This window comes from Myxocyprinus asiaticus, chromosome 32, assembly GCF_019703515.2.
Source record: "Myxocyprinus asiaticus isolate MX2 ecotype Aquarium Trade chromosome 32, UBuf_Myxa_2, whole genome shotgun sequence".
Lineage (NCBI taxonomy): Eukaryota > Metazoa > Chordata > Actinopteri > Cypriniformes > Catostomidae > Myxocyprinus > Myxocyprinus asiaticus.
In genome coordinates, this window is record NC_059375.1 from 12,168,334 (window position 1) to 12,191,036 (window position 22,703).

General features: G+C 38.4%; 1 protein-coding gene across 5 annotated transcripts in view; it reads right to left on the reverse strand.

Annotated features, from left to right (window-relative positions):
* The window catches only part of LOC127423249 (putative pleckstrin homology domain-containing family M member 1P), a 36,810-nt gene that overhangs the window by 4,856 nt on the left and 9,251 nt on the right, over nucleotides 1-22,703 (reverse strand). For 4 of the 5 annotated variants that reach the window (XM_051667402.1, XM_051667399.1, XM_051667401.1 and 1 more), the window contains exons 4-11: nucleotides 20,370-21,005; nucleotides 16,849-17,386; nucleotides 16,509-16,677; nucleotides 6,974-7,897; nucleotides 2,284-2,429; nucleotides 1,826-2,019; nucleotides 1,662-1,725; nucleotides 913-1,070 (exon numbers count right to left, since the gene is read on the reverse strand). In XM_051667402.1, coding sequence (XP_051523362.1) covers nucleotides 913-1,070; nucleotides 1,662-1,725; nucleotides 1,826-2,019; nucleotides 2,284-2,429; nucleotides 6,974-7,897; nucleotides 16,509-16,677; nucleotides 16,849-17,386; nucleotides 20,370-21,005 — 2,829 coding nt within the window. The remainder of the gene's footprint in view (nucleotides 1-912; nucleotides 1,071-1,661; nucleotides 1,726-1,825; nucleotides 2,020-2,283; nucleotides 2,430-6,973; nucleotides 7,898-16,508; nucleotides 16,678-16,848; nucleotides 17,387-20,369; nucleotides 21,006-22,703) is intronic. The other variant, XM_051667403.1, reaches the window with a different exon arrangement.

The following is a 22,703-nucleotide window of genomic DNA, read 5'->3' on the forward strand; positions in this document are numbered from 1 at the left end:
ACACACACACACACAGACATTAATGGGTGTCACGCACACACACACACACACAAATCAAAGAGATCAAAGAACAAAAATGTCTGAGTCAGGTGCCTTCCAGACAAAATACTGCACCTTTTTGTTATGAAACAAAGAAACTTTCACACAGCTCTGAGTTATAAATGTGGCCTCTTGGGCATTGCTCACAGTTCATTCTGTAGCAGCACCATGGCGAAATGCTATACTGTTCATGAGACCCTGGAACAATTGCTTGACTCCACTGATGAAGAACAAGGGCTTGCTGAGGTGGCTGTATAGAACACTGCAGTTGAACTACTGGATATTATTGTCACATGATTTTCAAGTCATGTTTTTTTTATTTTTCTCACCAGATGGCAGCAATCTTCCCCAATACATGACACATTCTCATATTTTCTTTATGTTTAAACTTATAGAAGTGTAGATTTTTACTGTAGCGAAGTTGCTTATTTGCATATGCAAATGATTGTAAAATTAAAAGATTTACATGTAAATACGATCTTAATAACCTAAAATCCCAAAAGAAGTGCATAATTTTATTGTTACTACTTCAGGGAAGTTAGTGTTATAACATTTCATAAAAAAAGGGGTACACCTTTGTTGCATCTGGTCAAAAATTACCACAAACTGCCAAAGTGTTAACCATTTTTGAACAGCTTAGAAGGGTTAAAAAGAGTAGCTTTAAATTATGACTTTAAAGATCGTATTTACATGTAAATCTTTCAATTTTACAATAATTTGCATATGCAAATAAGCAACTTCACTACAGTAAAAATCTACACTTCTATAAGTTTAAACATAAAGAAAATATGAGAATGTGTCATGTATTGGGGAAGATTCAAAGTAGCTTCCCCAACACTGGATGTCTATTAAATTTGTAGCATTTGACAGTACCTGGAAGTGCTCTCAAGCTGAAAAGGGAAGATGATGTTGCCTGTATTGCAGATCTGACAAATAAAACCCCTCTGGGTGCAAAGGTCACAGTTGTGCACGTGTTTGGAGCCAAACTGAATCAGAGACTGCAGGTAAGATTCATAGTGCCCATCTGCTATCTGTGTGTCACAGAGAGAATAAGCAACACAGAGATTATTGGACATGTACAGTAGTTGTTCAGTCTTATAATAATATGAACTAGACTTTTACATTTTCTGAAGAAAATGTGAGTGGTGTTTATCTGTGCCAAATTCACTGCCATGATGCTAGGGTGTGGTTACCAGGGTGTTTCTATGTGGATGTTAAAGTGTTCTGAGTGTTTTTAGTGCAAATGCTGGTGTGTTCAGGGTAGTTGCTACAGCGCTGATAGGTGGTTGCTTAAACGGTCAAAGTGTAAAAGATTTACTAGATATGACTCAGGACCCTCCTTTGATTTTCCACCTTTTCTGTTATAGCACAAACGGTGCAGGACAAGTAATATATTGGATTTTTCACCCAATTTTCACAATCCAATAAATTCGCAATGGATAAAATCATGTCCTTCCCCACATTTGTCTCATTGAATATCCAGTTTCACTCAGAAATACGTCAGAATAAGGAAGTAAAATGTGTTGCGAATAATGTTTCACATTGACTTTAATAAGTTTGAGCAAAAGTAAGTGATGCTAGTTTTTACCACTAATTATAAGAAAAAAATGAGCAGAAGATACCTGTTGCAAGTCCAATATGCTGTATACATCTCTATTCTCCATTAAGTAACTCCTCTGTTGAAGTCTGGGGGGGGAGGCTTCTTATTACTTATACAGTATATTGCAAACATCTATTAAAGCTGAAAACATGATTACAAAACACATGCTTTCAAGATCACACACACCTCGCCAGGATTTGCTTGCTGATCCCACTGCGGCACATTAGGAGGTAGTCACCAAGGAAACAGAGTCTCTGTCTGAGGCTCTGTACTGTAGACATGATGTCAGTATGATCAAACAGGTCAGGATTTAAAGTGTCGAAGTTCAGGAGAGGCTCGTGCTCTACTTGAGCCAGCAACTTCAGGGCTTGTCTTGAGATCTAGACATATAAACACATACACAGTTAAAGAACAAAAACAATGTAACAGATTCACAACTTGATCAGTATTTCTCCAATGCTGGAGAAAGTCTCAAATCCACACAAACATAAAACATGGAACATAAACCAAAGAAACTACAGAAAACTATGAAATGCTTCTCTACTATTTAAATAACTATTTTTTATTTTTTTTATCTCATTGAATTTAATTTTATACTCGCATTACAGAAGTACAATGTGTTGTGAACATTGATAAGTGCTCACCTCATGTGATGTTAGGTCCCAGTTGTGCACCATGCGAGAGGGGATGATGCTTGTGTCTCCTTGGTGACAGGTCTCACAGTAGTACTGACCTGAGAACTCACAGAGTCGAGCTTTTCCCAGAGACAAACCGATCTGCCTAGAGCAACCTGGGGACACATTTACAGCAGCTTTTACAGAGTGTCAGAAAGCACAAGTGCGAAAAACAAAACCTCAATAACATACAAATTAAAGATGCAAAGGACTGAAACATGTGGTCTATGGCCACACATATGGCTAAATGAAATAATAATGTCCCAGATGATGAAAAGCAAAATTAATTTTTAAATCTAGATTAAAATCCAGACCCACTTTATATTAGGAGTCTTTTTATACCATGTACTTAAGCATTTGATTCTATGTACTGTTGTTGCATTGTACTTACATTTACAGTAACTGCATTAAATTACATCTGTAAATACACTAAGCACACTGTTAAACTTTCCCCAAAACCTAACCTAACCTAACCCTACCCAACCCGTACTTCAACCTCAGTAGTACCAAATGTAGTGACACAATAAATACATTTTATTGTATGTATTTTAATCAAAGTCTTTCTAGCATGTCAGTCCACTGGCGGCCATTTTTGGAACGCTCTTGGGCAGCTATTTTTCGATGTAAACAAGAGGCATACAATAGCAGCTCCTATTTACTTGAATGGAGAAAGACCAAAATTTCTAAAACAGTTGGTCAAGAATACGATCAAAGAACTTATTTCAAATCAGCAAAAAAATCTGACAACACTGGTATCATGAATTGTGCTTCTTCACCTCAGGTTATGCTAACAAACACAATTTTCCCAGCTTGTATGCCTAATGCGCATTCTCGAGTTGATTGACAAGTGATGTCTGTATCTAAAAGGTGATTGACTCTTTTACCTGTAAGGTGGGCCTTCCTTTCTACATCCATTGACTGTTCCAATTTCTCCCATTCATTTTAACAGAAGTGGCCCATCTCTGCTAAATAGTATCTTTTTTAATCAAATCAAATCACTTTTATCGTCACATATTCATATACACAAGTGCAATAGTCTGTGAAATTCTTGGGTGCAGTTCCGAGCAACATAGCAGTACAACACAATGTTAGTACATAGTAGTTAAAGACAACTAATTTACTGTGGGACCTAAAATCCTTAAATGTAATCTTTGTATTCACGTGGTGTTTAAAAATGTTCATACAATTTTCAACAAAAGTTTGGCTTTATTGACACAAAAGAAGGTCGAGTAGTGTAACCATCAATTAAGTAAAGGATACTCTACAGTCAGCCGGCCATTATTGCAAAATAAACCCTGGACAGGTGGTCTTGTATCACCCTAAAAGGGTTTAATTTGCGATAATGACCAGCTGCCAATAGATTATCCTGCTTATTACATGGCTACTTGCCAAATACATTTTTAAAGGGGTCATGGCTTTTTTTCATTACTATTTTCATATGTTCCTTGAGGTTCACTTATAATATTAGTAAAGTTTTTTGCACAAAATACAATCATATATTTGTAAAACACGATCTTTTTCCACCCTCATTCTGATCATCTGTCAGAAACACTCGGTTTTTGTGCTGTTTCTCCTTTAAGACTTGACAGTACACGCCCACTGTTATGAATGTTTCTCTGCTCTTGAATGACCTACTCTCTCTATTTGCCATCTCACTGCTTACCGCTACTGGGCAGCACACGGAAGTGATTAAAGGTTTAAGTGGCCGTTGATGTGTTGTTGTGGAGGTGGTCAGATGCAAATGTCTACCACAGTGTGACATCACAATGTGGAGGAAGTAGAGTATGAGTTGTTTTGGCAGCTTGGTTTCAACAAATGCTCTTTTTGAATGAGGATGAAGTTTTGAGTTCTGAAACTTACAGTATGTTTTTATAGCACAATGAGCCCTTATACACCAACAGATCAAGGAAAATTAGATTCCTCATGTCATGACACCTTTAAATGCACATGAAATAATGATTTGTGTTGAAATAACGAGTCTTAAAAAACCGCTGAATTCATCCTGAGAGGTGTTCATATGCGAAAATGTAATTTTTCAGAAATATCAGACCACTGGATGGCACCACTGAGCAATTGGAATAAATTATTCTAGAGAACTGTGCAATAAAAAGCATTACAAATATTTTCACATCTTAACAAGGGCGGAACGATTACGGTAATCAAAATAAAATCGGAATTGCCATATGACCTAGTACAATTATCAAACCGCAAGGGCTGCGATTTAATTTATAAATAGTCTAAACATGCTACTCGCTATGCTTACTGTACAGAAAGTATTGTAATGTATGTGTGCAGCTCTGTTCTCTTTTGTGTGATCCATTGCTGGAGTGTGCGATGAGAGACAAGGGTTTGTGAGCTGTACCATCTAGCTTATGCAGCATTTAGGCAAACGTCAACTTTTTTCCTGGTTCCCACTGCCAGAGCGGAGAGATTGCATTTGTTCTTGTCTGAACTTCGGAGTTTGTATGTTCTGTCATTCAAATGTGTGAATAAATCAGCTTGTCCGCAACCCTCGTCTTGTTTTTGTATTTGAATTTAAAGTGTAACGTTGTTGTTATTATACAAAAATAAATTTCTTCTTATTGGGTTCCACAAAAAAAAAAAAAAAAAAAAAAAAAAAAAAAAAAAAAAAAAAAACTGGGCTGCTGTGATCACAAAGTGATCAAAAACAGGTACACAGTACACAGGTGGAATATGAATGCGATCTTGTATGAAATGTCTTTTTCCCTCTATGTTTCACTTTTTTTTATTAGTTTGGTTCTTTTTTTTTTTCTTCTTTTTTTTTTTTTTTTTTAAGAGGACTCAAGTGTAAACACCTTTTCTTGAAGAGTATTTTTATTGGCAGTATAGCATATGTGCCCATGACTTAGTGATTCCTTTTGACCAAAATTAACTATTTTAAATAATTTTTGTTATATGTTAATCATATTGCAGTTCAAATCCCAACTGCAATATTTTTCAAAAGAATCGCAATTCGATTTTTTGTCCAAACCGTTAAGCCCTAACTTTAACCATTATTTTCAAAGAAGTCTCATAAAAACCTGAACTAACCTTGATATTAAAAGGTCAAAAAAAATTCACTGACTTTGATTTGACAAATACAATTAGGGATGGGCAAGATACCGGTATTAATGAATCAACCGTTAGAAATTTTTAAGTATTGTTTCTGGGGCTGGGCGATATGGCCAAGAAAATTATCACAATATTTGTTTTTTTTCATATCGTTTGATATCAATATTTATAACAAATATATATTTCATACCATTAATGGGGCGGAACTGCATTCCAAATGTTTGTTAGACCTCAAGAATTAATTAAACATAACTTTGTTTACAAGTAAACTCCAGAGTTTAAAGTACACTTAGTTTAGGATGTAATCCTACATAAAGTGTGTGACATCTTTTCAATAACATTTTGCAAATTTCATCATCTTCAGCTGATGTTTGACTCCTCTGAAAGACTTTCTTGTGATGCTCCACACTCCAGCTCAGTAGGTGGTGGTAATGCACCATAAGACAGATTGCCAACACTAATAAACACCACAAGAAGAAACATTTTCTTGCCTGTGACAGCATTATGGATCATACATTTTTTTTTAAATAAAAGTTTAAATAGTTGTTGTATTCAGTCGACAGCTGTATTCCATTGTCAGTGTTGTCTTGTTCAGTACACAACAATATAATATAAGCTTGATAGCTAGCGGCCACCGAGCCTCATTGAAAAATATGAATATGGTTTCTATGACAGCAGGACTGCCTGCTAATACTTCCTAACAGGCTGATTTCATGTCTGTGATTCAGTTAGCTAGTTCTGTGTATAACTTTGCCGAACCGCTTGTGTTTTTAGTGACACATTCCTGATCCGATCGTCTAGATGTAGAACATTACCCAAACATTTATCATTGATATCAGATTTTCTTCCATGATAAATATCGATATAATTTTAATGCCCAGCCCTAATTGTTTCTATCGCAGTTAAACGTGAACTGTTGCCACATGAAATGGAATGCTTGTTCTAATCAGAGATTGTGCTACAAATAGTCATATTATAATCATTACTTTTATTACTGTTATTACTTGCAAAATAAACCCTGTAAATAAACATTTGTGTTATTTTTGCATTAAAAAATAGGGGGAATTGGCTCCCCCAGCTGAGCCTGGTTTCTCGCAGGGTTTATTTTTTTCTTCATTAACTATAATTCTATGGAATTTTTTTACTTCATTGCCAGAGTCACCTTTGGCTTGCTCTCTAGTGGCCTAAAGACAAGTCATTTTAAGGCATGATTTTCAATGACGTTTTCAATTAAACTGCTCAATGAAGACTTTGAGACATTACAGCATCATTTTTTGTAAAGCTGCTTTGAAACGATGTGTATTTTGAAAAGCACTAAACAAATACAACCTTTTCTCACGGTCTTGGATAAGAGCGCACTCGCTCTTAGACACACTTTTTCAAGATTGTGAATACATGTACAGATGGTTAAAATGAAAACTGATGCACTAGTTCTATTTTATGCCACCTATATGGTTCTTTCTGGTTTTGGTTTTTAATCTGTCAAAATGATGGACAGTATTTTGGAATTATCCTTCATGTTTTAAAAATTCTGTAAATAACAAAAATGTTTCCAGGTAATGCAACCTTTGCTTCCAAATTTTTGTACCTGCACATTTGTAATTTTGTGCGTCTAGTCCTCTCTCTTTGGGGACAATGGACAAGTGAGACAGCAGCGCCCCATCTCCCTTCAGCCTGTGTTGGACCAGCCTGTGAACTTTCCCCTCTTGCCCACCATTGGGCGATGAGACACCCTCAACTGTCCCGTCATCCTCCCTCTCCAGATACGAGTCGAGCGCTCCTCTGATGAGGCTCCTCCATCCACGCGCTTCCTCGCCACTCTCTGCTCTCAAAGTCAGGGTTTCCTGCGCAGTCAGAACCTTGAAGAATGCAGGGCTACCTAGAGAAACATCTGGAACCACATCCCTGATTGTCCCTATGGGGTGAGAGAATAGGGGCCTCTTGGAGTCTTCTTGGACCCGGTAAGCCCTGAGGGTTTCCAGGGAGAGCGATAGCACCAGAGACCTCCATCCCTTCTTGTCCACGTTCTGATAGACCACCGTCTCCTTGATAGCATCCGGTTCTGGGTCTGTATGACGGGTCCAGTCTAAATGAGGAGAATCAGGCAGTTCTGTGATGGTGCACTCGGGGCTTGAGGGTGGCGATGGGACTTCTTGGTCATTTGGCGTTTGTAGCACCTCCCACTGCTCGTCCTTCAGCATGGGTCGTAGTTTGCAGACAGCCTCCATGATGCGGTCAACCCAGTCTTCAGCCTCCCCTCGAGACGGCGCTCGCAGGTAGAGTCTCTTGCCTGGGAAGGAGAGCCAGAAACGTCCCTCAGTACTGGAGGACAGGTGGACGTCCACGCAGCGCAGCAGGGACAGGTTTTCGTAGCAGGTGCGCTCCTCTGCGTTGATGTAAAGCCGCAACTCAAAGGGAGAGAGCTCACAGTAGTAATCCCACCACATGCCCACCGCACTCCGGCGCTCCAGCTGACCCAGCTTTAGCAGACCCCTGAATGGGTTAAGCAGACCTAAAGAGAGAGAGAGAGAGAGAGAGAGACAAAGTTACAATCTCACTGCTCTCAACAATATAAAATAGATGGTTCCAATTAAATTCTGATTTAACTGACGAGTTGTGTTCAAAGCCGTTGTAAAGTCCTGATAAATGTACATTCTATTTTAATGCACTAAAATGTAAAATTTCTTGGAAACTGCATTTACAGTCAGTTGGGCTAATTAATTATATTACTCGGCGAAAGAATAGCTTATTCTGATTATTACCGAAAAAGCATTCATCTATTTATTGATGCATATAGAAAACATTGGTGTCTTTTATCATATCTCTGTTGTAGGGCTGGGTGGTTTTTCAGATCTTTCTGATTAATTTGAATTTGCGTTTTGATATGATTTAAAAAAAAATAATAATTTAATCGAGAAATCGAGATTTTGCAAAAAAAAATATTGCAAATGCTATAGTTAGATATGGCTATAGTTAGATATGTTGTTAAATCCACCAAAGTCTGAATAAGGAAGAGAAAAAGAATTCATAGCATTTATCTTAATGCCATTTCCAATCTGATCAGCTGCACGTGTATGGCACGCTCCAAGTGAACAACACGGAGACTGATATAAAAAAACAACGGTAATATTCCCAGTATGATTGTAGCTCAGCTTCATCTATCATGCAGATATACACCGTCTTAAGACCATAACTGGCCTCGGCGTGCGCATGTTGATGAACGGTCTCCTTTCCTTTCTTTTTACCTGTAATAAAGCGTTAGTTACGTGACAGTTATGGGCGCTTCATTTCAAATCATGGAGAGGCTATATATGGGAGAATCAAACATCTTTTGCCATGATGATTCAGATAGATCGCTAATTATTGCTTTGTTCTGTGATGTGTTTAAAGTGTACTGCATCAATAGACAACATTTGACAAGCGATCATTTTGACAAACTTTGCTAGTTGAATTGTAATGATAAATGATTTAATGTTGCTGCGCTGCTCTGCGTGAACCGTTAGAGGGCGCATTTCTATCTGCAGGGGTTTATGAATATACACACAAATTGTTTGATATACAATGTGTACTTTTTAGATAAACTTGATAATTTATAGATCTTGATTTCTAGATAACGTTCTAGATAGACTTGGTTTAGATAAGATGAATACCTACACTGGCTAAGAATTATTTTGCAGTTTTCTTATTCTATTATTTCTGAACACCTGGGTTTATTAGATTTGTATTTATTTTACATTTACACTCTGTTGACATCTTCCCCCTGTTTTTTTTTTAGTACATTTTTCTTGCACACCTTTGTTTCCTATAATGAAAAGAACTTGGATTTCTCTAACCAGGTTGCCTTGCATTCTAATAAAGAACATACAATCTGAATCATGTTGGAGTACATTTAAAAGTTGAAAAAAATAAAATCGTCCATAAGTTTGATAAAAAAAAAAAACATTAAATAAAGAATTTTTTTTTGCTATATCGCCCAGCCCTACTCTGTTGTCGCTGTTTTATAAAAGCAAAACTTTTAAACTCGAGAACACATGGAAGATGGTTTTAAGAACACCCCATACCAATGAGAAAATCACTGTAATGCACACACTTGAGTGGCTTATTGCTTTATTATAAAAACAACAGATCCATACTCATCATTACTGTCATTACTGCTCATCTGATTTGTTTAAAACCAGAAAAATTAAGTTTGTGTTTTTCATTAAAGCAACACGTGAATACTTCATTTAAAAAATTTGTTTTTTGAGCTGTAAAGTTGTCCAAATCATAATTTTTTGCCTTAGGACTAGTGTTTTAGATTACTAGTTATTAGTAGAGGTAGACTGATATATCGGCTTTACCAGTATATCTGTGCCAGTAGTTGCTTTTTGGAACTATCGGTTATCTGCAAAAATCAATGCTGATAGTTAATGCTAGTTTTTTTATTATTATTCCTTTTTATAAGGTTACAAAACAATAAGTGCTATGAAAAGGTTTTGTTGTTAAGTAGATACATGTTAATTATAAGTTCATGTTAATGTTCATGTTGATTTTGACTGACAGGGTCCCTAGAGAAAGTCAGTTTAAGAAGTCTGTTTTTATTAGCGGGTCACTAATTATTTACTATTGATGAATGACAATCTACTTAGTCTATATGACAATGTTTACTGTGTTTGTTTTGTAATACAATAGCCGCGTTTCCACTATCGGTCCAAATGAGGGCATGCTAGTGCGTGCCAGGGCCAGTTGCGTTCACACTGTCACTTCAGGGGCTTCATTGTGCCTCCTCAGGGCTTTTTTTTAGGGCCAATGGCCAATAGCCTTTGGCCCACTGATTACCCTTGGGTCGAAAAAGGCAACTTGGCAGCGAGGCAGAGTCAATGCCAAAGGCGGAGTTTCACCGAACTTGCCAGGTTGTGCATCTAGCGCACAATGATACAGGTTCGGGAAAAATTAAAAACAAATTGCAGTCACAGTACAAATCCTTTAAAATGCACAATGGACAAAGCAGTGCCCAAAGAAAGAACTTTCCATGGTTAGAGATCATGGACGGTGTGTGGGATTTTGGTCTTGTGGCTTGATGTCCGAGGCTTTTATTCCCGGCACTGGCCCAATAGTGGAAAAGTGACTATTGTACATGATTGTAAGAGTGCATTTTATGTTTCCCTTGCATTTTTTACCAAATCTTATTTTTTGTTTTATGGTTATTATTGGGATTTTGATTGCTAAATAAACTGCATCATGGATTTTATTTATTTTGGACTCTTGTAGCCTCTATATCTGTGCCTTTCACAGTAAGGAAAGACTAAGATTTTTATTATATCATTCAATAAATTGATTTAAAAAAACTATCAGCCGATTAATCGGTTATCTGCCTTTTTCATCGGTACTGGCAAAATCCTTTATCAGTCTACCTCTAGTTATTAGTTATCAGTGTAATTGCGGTTTCGCTTTTTCTCTGTGTAAAATGTCCTTGAACACTCTTGCTTATCACGTGAACGTTACCGGGTTTCCCTTTTTTATATGGTCATGGCAGGAGTTGGAAATATTGGATAACAATTCCTTACATTTATATAGCGCTTTTCTAGGCACTTAAAGTGTGCAGAATCCACCTGGATGATGCAACGGCAGCCATAGTGCGCCAGTACACTAACCACACACCAGCTATTGGTGGAGAGGAGAGAGTAGAGTGATCCAGCCTTTTAATGGATGGGGATAATTAGGAGGCCATGATTGAGAAGGGACAATGGGGGGATTTTGGGGATTTTTAATGACCACAGAGAGTCAGGACCTCGGTTTAACATCTAATCCGAAAGACGGTGCCTTTTTACAGTATAGTGTCCCAGTCACTATACTGGGGCATTAGCACCCACACAGACCACAGGGTGAGCACCCACTACTGGCCTCCCTAATACCTTTGCACAGACATGGCTAGGAAGCTATTACATTACACTAGTCTCATATTAACATGTATAATGTTTAAGTCTTCATGCTATAATTTTGACATGCAACAAATGCTGTCAATAGCTTGTACTAAATCTGGAATATTCCTTTAATAGGAGAGAAGTGAGAAGACAGTGGCAACAGACTGAGATTGATGGTATTTTGAAAAGATGATGAAGGGGACAGACACTCTATACATTTAGCAGACACTTTCATACAAAACACCAGTGTGGCCTTACTCGAGCACATAGAGTTAAACAGGGCCTAAATAATGGTCTAGCAGTAACTCTCTGGTTCCAATTTATTTAAAACCTGGGAACAAACCTCCAACCTAAAGCCCAGAGCACGAATCAACACTTAAAATGTGTGTGACAATTTGAAAGTTCATTATACCTTACAAAATTAATTTTAGCACTATCTGAAACCAAGCAAAGATAAGTTCATACAGGTGCATCTCAATAAATTAGAATGTCATGGAAAAGTTCATTTATTTCAGTAATTCAACTCAAATTGTGAAACTTGTATATTAAATAAATTCAATGCACACAGACTGAAGTAGTTTAAGTCTTTGGTTCTTTTAATTGTGATGATTTTGGTTCACATTTAACAAAAACCCACCAAAAAACTATCTCAAAAAATTAGAATATGGTGACATGCCAATCAGCTAATCAACTCAAAACACCTGCAAAGGTTTCCTGAGCCTTCAAAATGGTCTCTCAGTTTGGTTCACTAGGCTACACAATCATGGGGAAGACTGCTGATCTGACAGTTGTCCAGAAGACAATCATTGACACCCTTCACAAGGAAAGTAAGCCACAAACATTCATTGCCAAAGAAGCTGGCTGTTCACAGAGTGCTGTATCCAAGCATGTTAACAGAAAGTTGAGTGGAAGGAAAAAGTGTGGAAGAAAAAGATGCACAACAAACTGAGAGAACCGCAGCCTTATGAGGATTGTCAAGCAAAATCGATTCAAGAATTTGGGTGAACTTCACAAGGAATGGACTGAGGCTGGTGTCAAGGCATCAAGAGCCACCACACACAGATGTGTCAACGAATTTGGCTACAGTTGTCGTATTCCTCTTGTTAAGCCACTCCTGAACCACAGACAACATCAGAGGCGTCTTACCTGGGCTAAGGAGAAGAAGAACTGGACTGTTGCCCAGTGGTCCAAAGTCCTCTTTCAGATGAGAGCAAGTTTTGTATTTCATTTGGAAACCAAGGTCCTAGAGTCTGGAGGAAGGGTGGAGAAGCTCATAGCCCAAGTTGCTTGAAGTCCAGTGTTAAGTTTCCACAGTCTGTGATGATTTGGGGTGCAATGTCATCTGCTGGTGTTGGTCCATTGTGTTTTTTGAAAACCAAAGTCACTGCACCCGTTTACCAAGAAATTTTGGAGCACTTCATGCTTCCTTCTGCTGACCAGCTTTTTAAAGATGCTGATTTCATTTTCCAGCAGGATTTGGCACCTGCCCACACTTCCAAAAGCACCAAAAGTTGGTTAAATGACCATGGTGTTGGTGTGCTTGACTGGCCAGCAAACTCACCAGACCTGAGCCTTGTCAAGAGGAAAATGAGAAACAAGAGACCAAAAAATGCAGATGAGCTGAAGGCCACTGTCAAAGAAACCTGGGCTTCCATACCACCTCAGCAGTGCCACAAACTGATCACCTCCATGCCACGCCGAATTGAGGCAGTAATTAAAGCAAAAGGAGCCCTTACCAAGTATTGAGTACATATACAGTAAATGAACATACTTTCCAGAAGGCCAACAATTCACTAAAAATGTTTTTTTTTATTGGTCTTATGATGTATTCTAATTTTTTGAGATAGTGAATTGGTGGGTTTTTGTTAAATGTGAGCCAAAATCATCACAATTAAAAGAACCAAAGACTTAAACTACTTCAGTCTGTGTGCATTGAATTTATTTAATACACGAGTTTCACAATTTGAGTTGAATTACTGAAATAAATGAACTTTTCCACAACATTCTAATTTATTGAGATGCACCTGTATATCTCAGTCAGCCCATGAAGGGCATTTTTCTGCATGGCTTCAACAGCAAGAAGGAAGTTTTCAGCAACACAGGAAACGTATGCACCCTTAACACATCAAAGCATACGGTTCAAAAATAGACTAACCAAATACAGTACTTTTTTTTTTCACTGCCATGTAGCTAAGGGCTCTATGAGTAAAAAATAACCGTCTAGCAGGAGTAACTTATTTAGCAGCTTGAAGTATTTTAAAAGGTGATGCCAGTTTTAATTAGACTATTTTGGAAAAATTAAGACAAGCTATTACAAGTGCACCTTGCTTAATGCCACTCAAATGATACATGAAATAAATAGCTTTTTGTCTTGTTTTTTTCCCGTAAAAATATGTAAACATCCTTAAAACTACACACTTTTACCTGAGAAGCAAAATGACAAGATATTTAGTTGAAAAAAAAATTCACTGAGGTTTATGGCTAAGACAAGAAAAAACTAAATTCACAAGGGAAATAAGTAAAAAAAGATAAATTATTTCTTATCCAATTGGCCCTTTTTTCTTGTTTTAACCTCCTGAGACCAGAGCATGACTACTGTGTGCATTTTCCATTCCCCTTTTTGATTTGTAACTAGTAGTCCCTAAGAAATATGCACCAAAAAAAAAAAGAAAGTATGTCCTCATATGTGGATAGTGGGACTAAGGGGTGAAATTTTAAATAATACCAAGTTATAGATGCTATGTTTCCAGGTGTGTTGTTATTCATGTTTTTGAGATGTTACATACATTACATCAAACATTTGCATAATTAATTCTGATACTAAGTAATGGCCAGCATCCTCTAATCACTGCCAACCATGTTAAAATAGAATTCTGCATTATAAATTCTGAATCTATGTACTGATTATCATTGTCCCATGTCTGCCAAACATGTTGAGTGGTCCAAACATCATCTGCAGCCTGAAACTTAACTTTTGACTGGATGTTAGGAGTGAATGCACTTGGCTGCACAGGAAAGCTATAGGATCAATAACCTTATTTTCATCCCAACTCCATATAAATCCTTTGAAAGCAACATTTTCCAGCTTTTGGATGAATCCATTGATTCTCAATGTGATAATGCATAGTAAATATAGGATATTTTCAGGAAAATTAGCCTATAGTCCATGTACGTGGTCATTGTGTTTAACAGCGTGCCGTTTTGCGATAAATTAATGAATTATTTAAAATGGCATATTGGATGAAACTAGAGACTCTACTCTTTTGACTCAAAACTGGTTTTAATGTAAAAACTTGAGATTTCAATGAGGTTTCTTACCAGATGCAGTTTTGTTGCAGTTTCTCCCCAAAGAAAAGCTGAGATCAGCGCCATGTTGTTTTGTCACATGACTCTGTGCGTCGAAAGTTTAACCCTTTGATGACAGCCTAGAGTCTCCTGAACTGAGATCAGTTGGTTTTAATTAAATTATGCATAGCCTATAGCGAAGCGAAATGTAACATCCATACGCAGGGTCTCAGGACGTTAAGCTTAAACTTCACAAATGTTTAAGGTTTCTCCTTAAACAACGTTAGTAAGCGATTATATAACACTAAAATCATGTTACCACATATTGTTTACATCTTGTGGCTATATTTCTGAAAAAGTGAGTATTTTAACATTTACGAATTGGACCCATTCAGTGTTCTAAAACAACTTGGTTTGGCACATTCAGGAGCCAAGTAAAAAAACAAACAGAACTTTCTTTTTCTAACTGTGAGAGTACATTTTTATCCCTCTCTCAAGAGAGTTAGTGACATAAGTGACAGCGACCATTGGCGATGCAATATAGGCATGTCCAAGCAATGCAACAAAGGCAAGAACATTTTCAATTTATGCAACTGTGCAGCGATGCAATGTGGTGACAACCAACAGGAATGAAGACATCAGAACGCATGTGATCGGTCTCCTGAGAGACAATGTAGTCCAGTGTAGGCAAGACAGAGGAGAACTTAATGTTACTGTGAGTGATTTCACTGTTCTATTTGACTTGTCTCAGCGATATATTAAAAATTACGCACGGAAAAAATGTGTCAGGAATTGTCTGCTGTGGCGAGCAGGGTGTGGTCGAGTGGCGTCTGGACAGAGCGAGGCTGGGAAGATAAGTGGTGAACGAGTTCCACCTGTGCGCCACACTGGTCTCGCGTTCCAGTGAGGAGCAGCGGGAGTATTTAAGGAGAGGAAACAGCGGCAGACAGGGATAGACACACGGAGCTGTGTGCGTGTCGTTATGGTATGTGTGACATTGAGATGTGTAGTGTGTTTAAGTTGAGTATTAAAGTTCGTTGGAGTGTTCACCCTGTCCCCGCTTCCTCCTTTCCACCCAACCACGAACCTTGATACATTGGCACCGAAACCCGGGAAGGAGGAAGGATGCGCTGTCATGGAGTCCTCGACACTGCCGTCCGCCAGGAGGCGGAGGAGCCCGCTGCCGTCCAACAGGAGGCAGTACACCTGGCTGAGGACCATTTCACAGCGCGTTCGGGTGATGGCAAGCCCGTCTCTCTCTTCTCTCTCTTTCTCCCTCTCCTTCCTCCCTCTCTCCTTTCTCCCGGAGGACTCCCCGGCCTGAGTTTGGCAATGTGAGTATGTGGCAAGCAGGGCAGATATGTGGTGAACGAGTTCCATCTGTGCGCCACACCGGCCTCGTGTTCCAGTGAGGAGCAGCGGGAGTATTTAAGGAGAGGAGACAGTGGCAGATGGGGAGAGAGAGATGCATGGAGCTGTGTGTGTGTTGTTATGCTATGTGTGACACTGAGAAGTATAGTGTGTTTAATTGAGCATTAAAGTTCATTGGAGAATTCATCCGGTCCCTGCTTCCTCCTTTCCACCCAACCATGAACCTTGCTACATCTGCATTCAAAGTTAGTTTGATTCATGCATTAATAATCATTGATATGAAACATTGAGCACTGCTGCAATTTAAATGCAAAAAGCAATTTAAATATAGAAAGATTGTTTTTAATGACAAGATAACTGATTCCTTGTCAAATTAGAATGATATCTTATTTTTACCAGCAATACATTTCAATTGTGATCAGATTATCAAAAGCTATGGCCAGTTGTGCAGCTCGTCAATATGGTTAGAACGACCAATAGTAGGAACGCCCACTATGACCAACAATAAAGCCACTCAGCGACCTCCAGTGACAAAATCTCTGTATGTGTAAACGTCCATCTTACCGTTCTGTCTCCGGTGAACAACACTAGGTGGTGACTGGAGACTGTCTGGTTCAGGGGTGGGTGTCACCTGACCATTCATTTGTGTAACATCAATGATGGCATGCCCTACAGAATTGCCAGTTTCTTCAGGTTTGTAGAAGTCCTCCTCTGATATCCAAGATGTGGATTTCTGTGAGACACAGAAAGGCAAGTTAAAGCAGTTTGAGACTGTTATAAATACATTTACAGTTCATTTCAGTGGACCAAGAAAATTAAGCTACAAAATGCTTTATATGATGAAATCTACTAATGAAGTAAAAATCTATCAAAGTCTGAGAATATGAATACATAAAACACTTACACAGGAGGAATACAGGGAGTCAGAAGATGTTCTCCTTCTCACAATACTTGTGGAATGTTTAAGCACAGCATGCCTGGAATTTTCCATTGGATCAGAGGCAGGAGAGTTCTCTAAAGTAAAAGTGTCAGGGTCTTTAAGGTCAGAGGTCTTCTCTGCAGTCTCGTTGAGAGAAGAAACTTCAGGGGAACCAAAAGAAGAGTCTCTGTTCTCTCTCTTCTTCTCACGTTCGTTAATCTCAGTGACTGCATTTCTAACTTTCAGTCTTGCGGTTTCAACTAGAGTCTCAGACACTTTTTCTTTTCCGGTCTCCTGCAATGTTTCTGTGGATATCTTTTCTAAGCAAGGTTCAGAAGCCTCTGTGAAGAGTGTGTCTGATTGGTGCATGTCCTGTGCAGTTGGGTTAGGCATCAGGGCATCAGGTATGTGCACTTCGCCGTCTGAGATCCCATGTGTGGCAGCAACACTCAGGTTGTCTGGAGCAGGTATGAAAACATCAAAGTCTTCCTTCATCAAGTCCTGACTACAGGAGCTGCTCACTCTGAAAAAAAAAAAAACAAACAAAAAAAAAAACAACAACCAAACATATGGGTTTCAATTAAATCATTAATACCTCCAAAAATGCCTACAAAACCCTAGAATCAGACTTCAAATTAGAGCTGACCAATTTGGACAATGCGATTTGATCTGCAATATGATTAATATATATATATATATATTTTAAAACAATTAAGTGTTTCCTTTTTACCACAGTCATGGGCAAACGGTGAAAAAAAGGTGTTCACTCTTGACTCCTCTTAAAATAATAAATAATACTTAATAAATAAAAATACTGTGAAAAATAAAGGGGAAAACACCTTCACCGTGTACCTGTTTTTGTCAAATTTGTGATAGTGTCTCAGCCCACTTTTTATCATTATTTGTGGAACCAAATAATTAGTTATTAAGTTAAGAAATATATATTTTTATAATAATAATAACAATAATATTATTATTTGTAATAAAACAGCACCATATTTGTGCAATAATTTCTTAACTTGCATGCAGCATTGCTATGCGGTCCAGTTAAATCCTAAAGCCTTCATTTTGGAGGAAGCTTTTATTTTGCCGCAACACTGAAGACGTTTGTAGTTGAGTTGACGATGGCCTTTTAACCCCTCATACTGTGGTGCATTTTTGAGCTGCTGCCCGCAATTTTTAAAACCTCACCATTCACACGTAACAAATAGCAAAAAATTGGTCTCATTTTTCAGAGAACCGCCCAAAAAAAAAAAACCTCCAATTATTCATAAATATCACTGAATATCTTAGCCTCTGGGTGGACTAGAAGCTCGATCTAGGTGTCATTAGAAAGCAGAGATCCTCCCCCTTTGCAATGATATAAAACATTTTATCATCATTAGTCAAAAATATATTTTCTGATGATTTGTTTTGCATGCTTTTCCTTCATATTATGTTCTGGACGTCTAAGATATAACATTAAATTATTCAGTCAAGCAAGCTCACAGACAAGTAAACAATGGCTAATTTTTTTGAGAAATTCCTAAGATAAAAGCAGATATAAACTTCTTTGCTATTTGGGGCTTACAGCAGCAGTTATTGGAGCATAAAAGAGATGTTTGTATTTGATAGATAGATATATATATATATATATATATATATATATATATATATATATATATATATATATATATATAAATAATTTTTCACTTTTTTATGCTTTTGAAAATCTTTCGAACTGTGGTATTAAGGCAACTGTACAGCCACATTACTGAGAGTGAGAGCTTTCATTTGATGTATGACATGTCCATTTATGTGCTATGTGAAGGACTTTTATTTTTATATAAATATTTCTACCCCATTACCTCTGGGGGGCACAAAATTTCATTGCGAAGCTTTTGAGGCCTTATTTTGTATACGGAGACTTTAACGTTTTAAGTGTAAACTTTTTTTTCTATGGACCCAGCAGGTCCATAGAGTTTAAGGGGTAGAGAAATTCTCTCATTCCCACTTTTGTCCACAAAAACAGGTGTTATGAGGTTACTTTAGTTTTGCATAGTAACTTTTAGCATACAAGCATATTTGAAATAATGCAAATGGATAATTAGTGAATCTTAGCTCATTAGCCTCATGCAGTTGCCCACCAGAGTTTCCGCTAAAAAGAAATTGTGCCGGCCAACGTGTATGGGGATTATAAAGTTTGCCAGACAAATTGGAAAAAAATCCGGTCATCTCATTTTAGTGTTTATTTTGCACTGTGAACACAATGGACTATGCATAATAATATGAAATAGGCTAATAATGACACAATCAAGTCAAATGAACTATAAATGTTTGTTCATTATAGCTGCTTTTTCATTAAAAAAATAAAAATAAACAATCCATCATGGAATTAATCCAATTTAAAAAAACAAAAATGCAAAACATAAATTTGCCACATATCTTTTAGTCTATAAATAAATATTAAAATAACAAATTGTTAGGTTACGTCATATAATTTCTCACCTTGGCTAATTTTCTTTGGCTCTTTATTTTTATGACTATTTTCCAATTTTTCATAGCACAAAAGTGTTTTGCTGCCAAAATGAAGTCAAATGTGTCCAGTGTTTCTCTACAACTTGAGATTCACATAAGCCTGGTGTCCTCTCCAGAAGATGGCAACACAAGGTTGTTTTAATGCGATTCTGAAGTGAGAAGCTTCTCACTGCGGGCACACGAAACGGGAATAACGCAGGCTGCCATTTTGCGCAATACAATGCGCTGTAGTTTCGGATTAGGACTTCGAAAGCTGTCTGGAAAGTTTAAAAGCCCGTGGCAGCAAAGCGCTGTTATCATTGGCATGGCATCACACTGTAAACTTGTGGCAATCAAGCGGTTTCTGATGAATCGTGTTAAGATAATATTTGACCTCATATGTCACAGCGACAGCGATTAGGAAATTAAAAACAGCCATTTGCGATCAGAATTTGCGTGATTTCTTTGTAAAAAAAAAAAAAAGTTTACATCCACCAACAACTTCTGCAGGTCAATTGTGTCTAATAGAGCAGATGTGATAACAATGACGGTGACCCGTGAAATGTCATAATTTATGTAAAACCCTGAGTTTTTCCTGATGCAACGATCTGGTGGAAATTTAAAGAAGCCCTAATCCCCAATAATCTGTGGAAAACGGGGTGTTTCAACCCCACAAACAGCACTTTTTTGGGAGTTTCAGTGCAATTTGAGCGAAGCGCCCACAGACAGCAGTTCTTTTCCAGGCAACAAAAGAACCCGGAAGTGCGGGGCAGAGAGTTTATTTGTAAACAGTAACTTCATCTATTGGGGGCTCTTCAACATTTTGCTGTAGATTGAACTTAATTCATACTGAACCTGGAACGTCACTTCACAGATCGGGGTCTGTGTCATAAGACTGACTAGTCCTTCACTAGTCTACAAGTAATTCAGACAATCCACAGATGTCAATTTTGAAAATACACAGAAAAAGACACAATGTAAGTTTATAACAGAGCACAAACTCTACTTACTCCGAAAGGGTGTTCTTCTGTTGTGCATTGCGGCTGATGTCGACATCACAGCTCCAGCGTTCTTTCTCCGGACTCCTGAGCTCCTGACCCTGCAGCAGACTATCAGAGCTCAGGCTGGAGGACAGCTGCGATGAGCCTGACGTATCCAAACTCAGGTTTGATGAGGTCAGAGGTGTGCTCGGCTCACAGCCCTCGCTCTGCTCCTTCCTCGGCTCCCTCTGAAGCGCTTCCTGAGCCCAATCTGAGCCTCCGGACCCTCCCGATGACTGGGAGACCGTATCCCAAGACTCCTTGCGTTCTGGGCAAAGCTGTTGCTCGTCGGCAGGCGTGGGGGGGCATAGACCCGCAAGAACCAGCGGTGTGTTGGTCCACTCATTCAGTACAGCTGATTTGTAGGACAGCTGGAAAGTCAGCGAGGCCAAGCCCTGCAGGAGGGTGAGAAGAACCTCACGGTCCTCTGGGTCCATGAGAAGGGCTCCTGGCTGGTAGTAGGAGCCCAAGTTGGACCCCTCGCGGAGCAGTGAGGTCAGGTAACACTCCAGAAGCCCGTCGTTCAGCGCCAGGCGAACCCATGCTCTACAGCGGCCGATGTCTGAGTTTATGAAGCTAAGACGTTCAAGTTCTTGAACTACATCCCTGTAGCACACAAAAGTTGCATGTGACAGTTAGGACTGTGCTGATAAAATCATCTATCGAGATACTGTGATTCTTTTCAGAACTAGTTGCAATTTTTAAAGAATAACTGGAACTGAATAATTAATGAGCAGTTCAGTTCTGTTAACGGTTCTGGAATATCTGCATGATTCCATTGAGGTGGATGTAACACTGTAAAAAAATAAATGCAATAACAATTGCTTTCCGAACATTGTCCATTTTTTCTTCCTTAAAAGTACTTTTGTTAACATAATTGGTAAGGAAGCCAGAATTATTCAATTTCTTACATTTCCATCCCTTACCTTGCATGGGAGATAACAGATCCTACAGATCTGCAGTTTAAAACATGATTATCATATAGTGATTCTTTGCAATGTATTGAAAGATGACATGTTTCACGATGTGTATCGTATCATGAGGTAGTGGCCAACCCCCAGCCCTACTGATCATGTTCCATATTTTTCTATATATATTTCCATTAACAAGATACGTGTGTACGTGTAAATAGGAGTGTGTGCAAATGCACTTTAAAACGTATTGTAACAAAAGAGAAATTAATATTTTGCATAAACTTGCTCTCGAAATAATGTTGGTGAAAAAATGGTGTCACTCAGTTATTGACTTAACTAACCCTAAAGCGTGAGTAAAGGGGCTTTAAGGGACCTTTAGGGAGTATCATTTGACTATTGGCCATAGACTGTTAAGCCAATTACTAAACCACATGATTCAACTAATCCTTCAGGCTTGTCACAACTCCCACACACAGTTTCCTTTCCATGCCTCTTTCTGTTTAAAACGGGTGACCGGTTGCTCACTCGGAAAAACCTTAAGGCTTTATTTTATGTCAGTTTTAGGCATGAGCAATTTTGTACAGAGGAATGTAAAGCCTGCAGACAACCCGAACAATTTGGTCACATTATTAATTTAATCCGTTTCTATTCACAAGTATGAACTAATTGCCACAGATTAGGGATGGGAATCATAAGGAACTGGCCAGAAACTGCACTGACTGATTTTAGTCTCAGGAGCCTTCTTGGTGAATTTCGAGCTGGATATGATGGTAGTCAGATTCACTTAAAAGAACAAGCTCATTAGAGTCATTCCTTCGGGAACAGCATTTTCGTGCTGTGCTTTTCGCGCTGTAGATTCAAAAGAACCGGCTCATAAGAATCATTCCTTCAGGAATCAGACTTCACTGGTCTCACTGCATGTTTAGCATGCGTCACCGGTCCTGCTAGACTTGCTCCAAACTGGCGTCTCCGGCATGGGAGGCAGGCACGCTAACCAGGAGGCTAAAGGCTACAGCCTCTAGCGTCAGTCGCTAGTGCGCCTCTTGAGGTCAGGGGAGTGAGGTTTTCACATACTGCACAGCTATCACTTACCAGCTGGCTCCTGTTACACATGTAGATTCAAAAGAACCAGCTCATAAGAATCATTTGTTTGGAAATCAGACTAGCCTGGTCACAATAATGTCGATACAATCAAATATCAATATATCGCAATACTTTTTCTCATGATATTGTAACAATACTTTAGATCCATGTATCAATATTTATATTCAACTATTTGTGTATTCATATCATGCAAACACACAACAAAGTTGGCATGCTATTACTTCCAAATAAATTTAATGAGCTCACCAAGAGACAAAAACATGATGTTTCAAGCTATATGCTCTTC